Source organism: Callorhinus ursinus, unplaced genomic scaffold, assembly GCF_003265705.2.
Source record: "Callorhinus ursinus isolate GAN/ISIS: 27379988/994484 unplaced genomic scaffold, GSC_fseal_2.0 scaffold102, whole genome shotgun sequence".
In the NCBI taxonomy this organism is placed as follows: domain Eukaryota; kingdom Metazoa; phylum Chordata; class Mammalia; order Carnivora; family Otariidae; genus Callorhinus; species Callorhinus ursinus.
The window spans coordinates 1,109,065-1,121,434 of record NW_027397164.1 but is presented as its reverse complement, the minus strand read 5'-3'; the positions used below and the strand labels follow the sequence as shown (position 1 = coordinate 1,121,434).

The 12,370-nt window shown below is 40.9% G+C and overlaps 1 protein-coding gene across 7 annotated transcripts in view; it reads left to right on the top strand.

Annotated features, from left to right (window-relative positions):
• The window catches only part of GJC1 (gap junction protein gamma 1), a 44,718-nt gene extending 36,200 nt beyond the window's left edge, over positions 1-8,518 (top strand). For all 7 annotated transcript variants that reach the window (XM_073889156.1, XM_025861863.2, XM_073889158.1 and 4 more), the window contains 2 exons: positions 4,407-4,482; positions 5,783-8,518. In XM_073889156.1, coding sequence (XP_073745257.1) covers positions 5,803-6,993 — 1,191 coding nt within the window. In that variant the 5' untranslated portion in view covers positions 4,407-4,482; positions 5,783-5,802 and the 3' untranslated portion in view covers positions 6,994-8,518. The remainder of the gene's footprint in view (positions 1-4,406; positions 4,483-5,782) is intronic.
• The last annotated feature ends 3,852 nt before the right edge of the window (positions 8,519-12,370 follow it).

The window sequence follows — 12,370 nt, the reverse complement described above, 5'->3', positions numbered from 1 at the left end:
GCCAGTTATTGGGCTAGAGGCTAAGGAAGCAGAGGTGAAAGATGTGTAACTCTTGGGGCTCCCAGTTCAGATACAGTGACAAGTCCGAAAGTTGCAGCAGCGCTGGGAGTAATGGTGCTTGCCATGAGGTCAGGCGCAGCTCTTAGCCCTGTACGTGTTACATCAGCATCCTAGTAACTCCCCTTTCACAGTTTTCGCATCTCAGACTGTTGTCTCCTGAACTGAGTTTACCACCTTCTCTTGTCCCTATTCTCAATGCCCAAATAAGTAATTAAGCTTATAAACTTATTAATTAAATAAGTAATTAAACCATTTGTTGGAGATACCACTTTTCCAGTTTTATTCCCTCCCTCCTCCAACTGCCAAGAAACCTTTGCGTTCTTTCTGGTTTTGTTTTTGTTTTGACTTGAATTCCTTCTGCAAATAAAGGTCTTAAACTCTGAAATTTCCCCTTTTGATCTTTGTGAATTTATTTTATTATTTAGTGTAATTCTGATGCCAAAGATTGGGATTAGGTCCCCCCTTCTGTGTTCACATGGAACCTGTACATAGTTCCATAAGTAATGTAATTCTTTATTAGTGGTTAAGAACGTGGCTTCGCCACTTTAATAACTATATGATCTGCTTTCCTAGATCTCATTTCTTCATTTTTAGAAGGGATCTAGTCATATATCTACTTCCTGGGATAATCCAAATAATATGCTTTGTATTTAATCTTGAAAAATCCTGAGTTCTTTTTTTACAGAAAAATGTGGTAAACTTTGACTTGATCCTGTTAGGTACGACTGTAGAAACTTCAAATACAAAGAATTTGAGGGGGAATTATGTAATTTATTACCATGTTTATGCCAACTAATTTTGAAAATTCTATTTTCTAGTACAAGACAAGGTAGATTTGTAACTTTAGTTATTTGGAAAATGGGCTAAAAATAGCACATTTGGTTTCTGTCCGGTAAATGTTATATAAGCAAACCATAATTTTCGTTAGTGTGTATGTGTGTGAGTCCTTTTGAATTACGGGCTACCATGAATTGCAGTATTCTTTACGTAAAAAGTCATCCTAAAAGAGATAACTTTTCCACCTTTGAATTTATTCAAGAAATTGACCAACGTGACTATACAAAAATAAGAAAATGGGAAGGAATGGGCGCCTGGGTGGCTCAGTCGTTAAGCGTCTGCCTTCAGCTCAGGTCATGATCTCGGGGTCCTGGGATTGAGCCCCGCATCGGGCTCTCTGCTCTCTGCCTGTTTCTTCCTCTCCTGCTCCACCTGCTTGTGTTTCCTCTCTCGCTGTGTCTCTCTCTGTCAAATAAATAAACAAAATCTTTTAAAAAAATAAAAAATGTGAAGGAAGACAATAAACTGAAGTATTTATATTAAAGGTCAAGTGGTTAATGTCTGTACTATGTTGAGAATACATTCTGCAAATAAATGGGCAGAAGGCTAGAAATAGTCTGTGAACAGGGGGATATGGGAGAACCGTGTCCTGGTATATATTAAAAACAAAAACTGAGGGGTACCTGGCTTGACTCAGTTGGTAGAGCATGCAACTTTTGATATTGGGGTTGTGAGTTCGAGCCTCATGTTGGGTGTAGGAATTACTTTAAAATAAAATGTTAAAAAAAAAAAAATACAGGGACGCCCAGGTGGCTCAGTCGGTTGAGTGTCTGCCTTTGATTCAGGTCATGTTCCCTCTCTCACTGTGTCTCTCTGTCAAATAAATAAATTCTTAAAAAAAAAAAAAGGACATATAAGTCAATTGGGGCTTTCTTAGCAAAAAACTTAGGTATTTGCCATTCCCCCCACCTCTCACCACCATTCGTCACATGCTCCCCTGTCACTTTCCCTTCATAGATGGAGAGTACGAAAACGATTCTTATTTTTTCATGAGAGCCATTCACAGGTTAATTGCACACTCTCACTCCCCAGTCCTTATCCATTGTGTTGGCTGAAACGGAAGTCAGAGAAGACTATGTCCTGAATTTTATTTCTATTTTTTATTTTTAAAGATTTTATTTATTTATTTGACAGAGAGAGACACAGCAAGAGAGGGAACACAAGCAGGGGGAGTGGGAGAGGGAGAAGCAGGCTTCCCGCGGAGCAGGGAGCCCGATGTGGGGCTCGATCCCAGGACCCCGGGATCATGACCTGAGCTGAAGGCAGATGCTTAACGACTGAGCCACCCAGGCGCCCCTATGTCCTGAATTTTAGACTTCTGATAGGAGAGCAAAAAATGTCAGAAGAGAGGGAACTGTAGTGGAGCAAGAAGACAATGAGACCACACTTGGCAATGACATGTTCTACTTAGAAATGTCAATTCCAGAACCCACCCTTCTACTCATTCTGTTTTCTCTCTCTCTCTCTCTCTCTCTCATTGCCTCCCACCCTCTCCCCCCACACACACACCCTTGGAGTAGTGTAGTCTGATATTTAAGCCATTCTCTTAATACTTGCAGGGAAAGGAAAGGGATTTGGAAAGAGTATCAAAGAAAAATCTATTGACTCCTCAGTAGATAAAAACAGTGGTGATGCTGCCATTCATTTTAGGAAGCCCATGGTTATTTTAGAAAGAAAATTTCCCAGCACCCATTTTATGAGATGCTGGAATTAAGTTACTATATACAACATTGTTTATACAGTAGATATGGGTATGGGGTGCTGTAGCATTTATGAATGCCCATGGGAAACCAAGTTCTAAGGGTTCGGCATTTTCTAGGCCTAGCGTACATCTTAGCCAGTGTACAGTGCCTACTTCTGGGTGTGTTTCACTGCTTTATAACTTATATAAGCTTTGAAGGACATATCACCATTCCTCCTCCCCCAAGGAAGTTAGATTATTATATGAGATACTGAACTGTTGAGAAATTCTTTCATAGCAGTAATTACTAAAAAGATACTTGTTTGGGTGTCACAGTTAAGCGTCTGACTCTTGATTTCAGCTCAGGTCATGATCTTAGGCTCATGAGATTGAGCCCCGTGTCAGACTTCGCACTCAGCACAGAGTCTACCTCAGATCCCCTCTCCCTCTGCCCCTCCCACTCATTCTCTCTTTCAGATAAATTCTAAAAGTCTTTTTAAAAATGATACTCGTTTGTCTTGGGTGTGGAGGAAGGTGTGGAGGACGAATTTTCTAACTAACGATTGTACTTTGATGATTTTGACTTACTGGAATAAATAGAATTTCAGGCTTCAGGGGAAATGCTTTAGATGGGGTATTTGGGAACAATCTGAACTTGGGAATGTGAATCATGACAGAGTTCCATATTGGAAACTTCACTTATGTCACCGTTTAAAGATTGTATATTCCTCTTTTATGGTTTTATAACTTGTGTATTCAGTGAGAGGAGTGCTGAGCTCATTTAGACATGAGAGCTGGGAATGTACTTAAAGTCCTACGGTGAGATGCTCATACCCTCAGATTCTGTACACGAGGTGATTCTTGCATGTTATGTAGGCGCCTGGACTACTATCTCTTCTTATTTTCACTGACCTTTTGGAGATTGTTCTAGGTTTTTTCCCTGTATCTTAACCCCCTCCCCAGATTTTTAAGTTACTATGAACATGTAACACTTATGGATTGTTTTATTTATTTAATTAAATGATAGCAAATGAACAAAGTTGGCACCTTATGGATGCCTCTTGGCCACAGCTATTCAGAGTTGGCAGAGCTTGATAATAAGCAATAATTTATCCAGGATTTTTTTTTTTAAGATTTTATTTTTAAGTAATCTCTACACCCAGCGTGGCACAACCCTGAGATCAGGAGTTGCACGCTCCACCAACTGAGCCAGCCATGCGTGCCCCCCCCCGATTTTTTTTTTTTTTTAATCACAATCCAGATGCAGGTGTTTTCTTTCCGTGAGCAGTTTCTTTGTGTGAATTTATAAATCACCTCATGCGGATTCGGGTGTCCTAGTGACTGAGAGCCAGCTGTTGGGTGTTTGAACTAAACAGCTTGCTCCTAGTTGGCTGCTTAAATCCCAGTGAGAGGTATTAGCTGCTCCAGGGAATAGAACGGGAATAGAGCATCCAGGGTGAAGATTTTCACAAGGCCTTTAGTGACCCGGTTTAAATTTGTTGAGATTTTTTTGCTTTGGTTTTTTCCTATAGGTGCCAGAATTGATCTGCTTCAGATTTTCACAAATGACTCATCTTCCTGTCATATTTTCTTAGACTACAATGACTTAAGATTATTTTTGGGTTACTCTTAAACATAGTTTTTTCTACCACATGCATTGGGAATGGAATAAACAGTGGTACTCAAACTCAAGCCTGTTTCTGCCTCATGCTGACTGATCCCTGTGCTCCATAGAAAACTTCGTTTCTTCCTGAAAATGACATTTTAATGATTCATCATTTTCTGTGGGAGGAAGCTTGTGACCTTCTCTTGTCTTTTTTCCTTCCAGAGGGAATCTGGAAAAATTGTAAGCAAAACATCATTTCTCTAAGAAAATTTTGGATAACAGAAGTTCCGGATAACAGGTAAAGCATATTTAAACTTCAGTCATGCTGATAATCACTGATAATCTGCAAAAGTAAACTGGGAGAGAGGAGAGAGGAGAAGTGTGCTTTGTGTCCGGGGTTGCATTAGGGATTTTATATACATCACCTCATTTCAATGATTTTTAGCAGAATTCTGGGCATAGATTTAAGAATCTCAGAATAAAACTGTCCTTCAAAATGCTGTTTTTTAAGATTTTATTTATTCATTTGACAGAGAGAGTGAAAGGGAACACAAGCAAGGGGAGAGGGAGAAGCAGGCTTCCCGCTGAGCAGGGAGCTGGATACGGGGCTCGATCCCAGGACCCTGGAATCATGACCTGAGCCGAAGGCAGACGCTTAATGACTGAGCCACCCAAGCACCCCTCAAAATGCTGTTTTAAATGGATTTGCCTATTGATTAGATTTAATGTCCTCCCAGTTCGGTTTGGAAACATAACATCCACCATAAGTTACAGCAGGATACAGAATCCTGGAATCTGCCATGCTGTGCAGTCCAGCTAGGGAGTGTCTTCCTAGTTCCTTCTGTCTTTTGTTTTAGTTCTTGATCATTGCCAGTTATTTGCAGCTGTATCATCTCCTTAATTCTTTTTAATACTTTGTCACCAGGTCTAAAATTTAAATTTCCTCATACAGTGCCTCTTCACAATGGAGTCCAGCCTAAGTGTCCCCATTATGTTCTTAGTGATAGTCTCAGCATGACTGAACAGAATAAGCTATACCTTGTTCTATTTTTCATATTTACATCTCACAAAGAAGTCTTTTTTTTTTTTTTTAAGATTTTATTTGACAGAGAGAGACACAGCAAGAGAGGGAATACAAGCAGTGGGAGTGGGAGAGGGAGAAGCAGGCTTCCTGCTGAGCAGGGAGCCCGACCTGGGGCTTGATCCCACGACCCCGGGATCATGACCTGAGCCGAAGGCAGTCGCTTAACCAACTGAGCCACCCAGGCGCCCCCCACACTAAGAAGTCTTACGAAATAATAGTACACATAAAGAATCCAGTATGCTGGGTCTGAGAAATACATCTCAGATGATAGCTACAATTTTACCTTTGGGACTGGGTAACCAGACTCCCTAGGATTCTGCAGGCCCAAGCAAGTGAATTGTCCTGCCTGAGGTAGTGGAGTGTGAGATGCTCTTTATTCTGTCATTCTACCATGAGCCTTAAAGTTAGATTTCACATATTCAGAAAAGTAGTTCCTAGGGATATCATCAACAAAAAATTGTTTCAGATTTTAATATCTGTTGATTTTCCTTTGGCATTTTTCCATTTTTATCAGGGCAAACCAATTCAATCACCATGAGTTGGAGCTTCCTGACTCGACTGCTAGAGGAGATCCACAACCATTCCACATTTGTGGGGAAGATCTGGCTCACTGTATTGATTGTCTTCCGGATTGTCCTTACAGCTGTAGGAGGGGAGTCCATCTATTACGATGAGCAAAGCAAATTTGTATGTAATACAGAGCAGCCAGGTTGCGAGAATGTGTGCTATGATGCCTTTGCACCCCTGTCCCATGTGCGCTTCTGGGTGTTCCAGATCATCCTGGTGGCAACCCCCTCGGTGATGTACCTGGGCTATGCCATTCATAAGATTGCCAAAATGGAGCATGGCGAAGCAGACAGGAAGGCAGCTCGAAGCAAACCCTATGCAGTGCGTTGGAAACAGCACCGGGCTCTGGAAGAAACGGAAGAGGACCACGAGGAGGATCCCATGATGTATCCAGAAATGGAATTGGAGAGTGAAAAAGAAAATAAGGAGCAGAACCAGCCTAAACCCAAGCATGATGGCCGAAGGCGGATTCGAGAGGATGGCCTTATGAAAATCTACGTGCTGCAGTTGCTGGCAAGGACCGTGTTTGAGGTGGGTTTTCTGATAGGGCAATATTTTCTGTATGGCTTCCAAGTCCATCCATTTTATGTGTGCAGCAGACTTCCTTGCCCTCATAAAATAGACTGCTTTATTTCTAGACCCACTGAAAAGACCATCTTCCTTCTAATAATGTATGGTGTTACAGGCCTTTGCCTCTTGCTTAACATTTGGGAAATGCTTCATTTAGGGTTTGGGACAATTCGAGACTCGCTAAACAGTAAAAGGAGGGAACTGGAAGATCCGGGTGCTTATAATTATCCTTTCACTTGGAATACACCATCTGCTCCCCCTGGCTATAACATTGCCGTCAAACCAGATCAAATCCAGTACACCGAACTGTCCAACGCTAAGATTGCCTACAAGCAAAACAAGGCCAACATCGCCCAGGAACAGCAGTACGGCAGCCATGAGGAGAACCTCCCAGCTGACCTGGAGACTCTGCAGCGAGAGATCAGAATGGCTCAGGAACGCCTGGATCTAGCAATCCAGGCCTACAGTCACCAAAACAACCCCCATGGACCCCGGGGAAAAAAAGCCAAAGTGGGGTCCAAAGCTGGGTCCAACAAGAGCAGTGCTAGTAGCAAATCAGGGGATGGGAAGACCTCCGTCTGGATTTAATCTTGGCTGGGCTTAAAACTTGTGCTTTTCATAGTTTATGGTAAGCAGCGGCTCACTGAATAATGACTTCCATTGAGTAAACATTTGGCTCTGGTTATCTTCAGGGATGCTGTTGGCTCATGATCCAAGCTCAGGGGACTCTGAAAGCGGGACTGGGACAAAGGGGAGGAAAGGGGAAAACACAGTGTTCCTGGGCACATATTCCAGCAATAATACAGTTATGGAACTTTACATTTGTGTCTTCCAGATCTGGAAAAGAACAGATATATTTAAATCATTCTTGTTGAAAAGTTTTTGTATGTACAGTATTATGGTACGTTTTTTTAGTATGAGAATTTTTTTTGTATTTGTATATTGGACCACTGTAGTTATACTTTTATATTAAAGGGGAAAAAAATCCTTAAGGTAATGCTCTTACTTTTGTTCAGCAAATGCCACCCTGGGTTTAAAGTTTTAATAGATGCCACACCTCATAAAAGTGCTCCTTGTGTTGCCAGGAAGATTTCAGATACCTAAGGAGCCAGGGGAGGAAACATCAATTTTCAGTCTTGGACAGAAAGTCCTCAGTAGGGGGAGGTTGAGGTTTTTTTCTCCTTTACTTAAAGCCTTGAATCTCATTCATGTACCCAGACTTATATCCGATCTTTGAAAACCTATTTGTATTTTCAAAGGATATAAATGATTCACTGCAGGATTCCTGTAATTATCAAGCATTACCAGTATATGCCTTCATGGTGTGTATATAATTTAAGTTCTTTCAAAAGGCTGATATACAGAGGTGGTGTCCCCAGTCTGGTAGCAGTGCGGAGACCCTGACCAGAGTTGTGACGAAGATTCCTCTATTGCATGCAGCAAAGCCACACCTGGAAAATGAGCCCCACTACACTATTTAGTTGTGAACCTTAAATCTCTACCCAGAAACCTGCCTCTCCGGCTTCTTAAGAAACCAGTGATGGATATTTTCTTTATATGTTAACATTAGAAATACAAAAATTCCCTTGTAGGCTAAGAAAACTCAGAGCCACTTGCACTGCATATGGCAGAAGGCCTAAATCCAAATTCCTAATTTTTTATAATTTACTGTGAAACTTTTATAATTTCTATTCTTCTGCCAGTGTAGATTTTTGTGTGGAAACCAGTCAGAACAGGGATTCTACCTATAAACAGACCTAAAGAGAAATTCAGTATTTATTCCTTATAGGCATATCTCTTTGTTTATGACTAGCATTAGGGTTCACATAACACCTGTAACTTGCAGGATTTTATTGATGTTTTCAATCCTGGATTATGTTGGAGAGCTTTGCTCTCGCATCACGTTCACATCATTTGTCTCCGTTTATGAGCATCTGAGCAAGAGCTTGATAAAGATTTAAAGGAACGGGGCGCCTGGGTGGCTCAGTTGGTTAAGCGACTGCCTTCGGCTCAGGTCATGATCCTGGAGTCCCGGGATCGAGTCCCGCATCGGGCTCCCTGCTCAGCAGGGAGTCTGCTTCTCCCTCTGACCCTCCTCCCTCTTCATGCTCTCTGTCTCTCGTTCTCTCTCTCGCAAATAAATAAAATCTTAAAAAAAAAAAAAAGATTTAAAGGAACGGGCCTTTGCTTCACAGGGAGCATTTCCGTTTGAGTGTCTCACTTTTCTAAGAGAAAGCAAGCCACCGGGGCGCCTGGGTGGCTCAGTCATTAGGCATCTGCCATCGGCTCAGGTCATGATCCCAGGGTCCTGGGATTGAGCCCCGCATCGGGCTCCCTGCTCAGCAGAAGCCTGCTTCTCCCTCTCCCACTCCCTCTGCTTGTGTTCCTTCTCTCACTGTGTCTCTCTCTGTCAAATAAATAAATAAGATCCTTAAAAAGAAAAAAGAAAAAGAAAGCCACCTCTGACTTTGAAATTCCAAAATATTACTTTTTATGTCTTAGTTTTAGAATATCAGTTCTTTGTTATTTAGGAGAATCCTGGAACAGCACCCTTTGGTCATTTCTTTTTCATTGCTTTCTTTGTTCTACTCAGTAGAAAATTTAAGATGATCTTCTAGCCATGCGTTAACCTTTATTCTGCTTTGCTTTGCTTTGCTTTTTTTATCTATAAATTTTAGCCTGGAGAAGCTTATTAGAATCTCTAAATATCTCAAGCAGAAAGGAAACTCAGGTGAGACTAAAAGGGAAATTTCAGAGAACAAGCGACCTGATGTGTCCTGGATGATTAGTAGGCACGCATAGTTTCCTTCATACCATATGTCTTATAAGGAAATTCAAGTGATTCTTCTTAGAAAACAAGATTTTAAACACCAAGCTTAGCTAAGATGAGCTATCAGTTCATTCTTGTGTCTCTAGAGCTTCAAGGAGATTTCTTAATCAAAGGACAGAAAACACACAGACACTCGCATCCATCTACACAGAGCCTGAAGGAGAACAGAGTGGCTTCACCAGCAGAAAGGCTGGGGACTCGGGAGTGACCAAGAGGAAAAAGAGTCGAGCAGAAATGCCAGGCAAAGACGTGTGGCGCCAGGAGCGTCCACTTGGTTCCTACACACAGTGCCCTTGGCGTTTCCTCTTGGCTTGTTCTGAGAATGCTATTTTGTGTCTGGATAATTTCTTCGACATCTTAAAATATATAGAAAGATATTCTGAGTCACTGCACATGTGCACACACTTTAAAAACCTATTTTTTTATTCTCTCGCCGAAGCTTGAAGTATGACATGGAGTTCCCATGTTCCTTTTTCTTTCAGCCTTTGAACATGGGAGTTTGCCAAAGCCATTTTCCCCTCATGTCATGGACCTCCGTTAGGAAGATGGCCCTACCGGTGTCTAGCTTAACCCATTAATGGGTCTACATTGAATCTATAAAAATATCATTCTGGTTATTCTGGAATGTGCAGGTATTACTATAAAAAGCCTGTGAGCAGGATTTTTTTTCCTATCAAAATCCTATTCCTTTGGATTGCTGCATCGACCTGCTCTGTCATGTGACATTTACTTTTCTAAATAGTTGAGTGCTTAAGTCCTCACATACTGGAACCAGGGTATGGTCAATAGGTTTATATTTCTTAACATAGTATTGGATTTATTCAGATGCAGTGTGTCTTTTGCTCATCATCTGTGTTAAAATCTATTATTCGGAAGAGATTTATAAAACAGGCTTCTTTCTTAGTCAAATTGGAAGGGAGAATTAGAGAACATTTTCCCCTAAAGAAATGTTAATGTGCACTTTGTGGCTTCATCTTTGCCTTATGACTTCATTTTTCCTGTTTCTATATGCTTATTTAAAACCACAAGTGTGTTACCTCATTTGAAGTCGTTTTTCTGGGGATTTTCCTTGACTAATGTCTATAGAACTACTTTTGATAAAAATGAACTTTGCCATCTAAAATGTGTTTCACAGCCCCAACAACTCTCACACATCTGTCTTTCAGAAGGACACCTATGTCTTTAAAGAGAAAACAATGTCATCATTTGGTACCTTAACTCTTGTCATTTCTTCATGGTATGAAATTAGTTCACGTGACTTTTCCAAGTTTTAGGAGCTACCTACTTCCCCAAAATGTTATGAAGTAGTTAGAGCCTCTGGTAAAAGGTATTAAAAAACCAACCATTGGTCATTTGTCTGAACTTGGAGTTTCAAGAAAAAATAGTTGACAGAACTACACGATGGTAGTAAGACGACCCTCCATGCTCTCCATCACAGGAATCAGTGATGGTTTGAAACACTTGCTTTAAGCAGTTTATACCAAGAATGGACTTCAATGTTATTCCTGTTAGTCATACCAATGCTTTACCCTTTCGGCTTATAAATGTCCATGCTTTATTCTTTCTGTCTCATTTAAGAGACAGTACACCTCTAAAAATAGCATCTACAGTTTATGACAAATTTTTGGCCAGCCAGCTTTCAGTAAAAGGCAAGTATGTTATACTTGAACCTACTTCAAGAAATGCCTTTTTATAAAGGAAGGGTCTTTCCTGACTGAAGAAAATTACCTGAAGTCAAAGATACAGAGTTGCTGGTCATTTTGATTGGAAGACGCCAGGTATTAGATTAATTGTATCTGTATAAAATCATGTCATCTCATGAAGAGCCTTACCATCTAAAAATAAGAAAGCCCCAACCCCTATACAGAGTTTGGAAATAAAATCAACTCACCTATATATCCTAAATCTGTAATTCATAGTCACCATCAAATGTTAGAATCGTCAGGTTGAATTGCATACTTGTTACTCATTCTGGCCACACATCATGGAGAGATTAAAAGATTTTATTTGTTGTCCCTGATGTAGTTGTGTTGTTTTTCATAATGATGTTAAGTGAGTTTGGTTCATGCACATTCTACCTTAATAATCATACTTTTTAAAGAGGCAGTCCGTATTCCAAAATCCAGGAGTCCAAACAAAAGAAAATCTTATTCCCATGCAAAATCTCTACAGAAATAAAAGGAGTAACTGTTTTGCATTTCAGGGTTGGCTTGTTGAACCAGCAAAGACATTTGGCTACATGCTTCCAAGATAGAAAACGTTTTTTCTTTATTGTACTCTCAATTGTGTTTTCTTTAATAAAGCTCTTACAGAAGTCTCTACCTCAGGCACCAAGTATTAGATGTGGTTAGCATATTGGTACTGAAAAATGGAGCTAGGACATCCAGTTTTTAAGATAATTTAAATGTAAAATTCAACTGCTAACCAGCAATGTCATGTGCTGTGCAGCTTGGATGTTGTATGAACAGCTAAGGAATTACCCATTCTAGTGCCAGAGATCACCCGTTGCTAATTCTGTTCTGTACATTGATGTAAAACTTAGTGGTGGGGGCAGACTGCTCGGGGCCTCGTCTCAGGAAGACTGGTCATTGCCACATACAGTTGAGAAAAATTAATTTGTGGCCTGCATCTTTTCCCAAACTTGAAAACTCAGCTGCCAGTAAGTGTCATATTGATTTTACTTTGTGTAAAATAGTACCTGAGAGCTTAATGGTTTGTGCGGAAAACCTGATATGAAAACCTCTCCTGGTACATTGACCTGTAAATTGATCTCAGTGGGAATGCAGGAGCAGGAAAATTTCCAAGTAGATGTTTGGGCTCAAAACATGCCCTTTTTCAGGGGCGCCTGGGTGGCTCAGTCGGTTGAGCGGCTGCCTTCAGCTCAGGTCATGATCCTGGGGTCCTGGGATCGAGCCCCACGTCAGGCTCCTTCCTCAGCTGGGAGCCTGCTTCTCCCTCTCCCTCTGCCTGCCACTCCACCTGCTTGTGCTCTCCCTCTCTCTATCTCTGTCAAATAAATAAAATCTTTAAAAAAAAATGCCCTTTTTCTTTTTTCTTTTCTTTTTTTAAAGATTTTATTTATTTGACAGCGAGAGCAGGAACGCAAGCAGGGGGAGTGGGAGAGGGAGAAGCAGG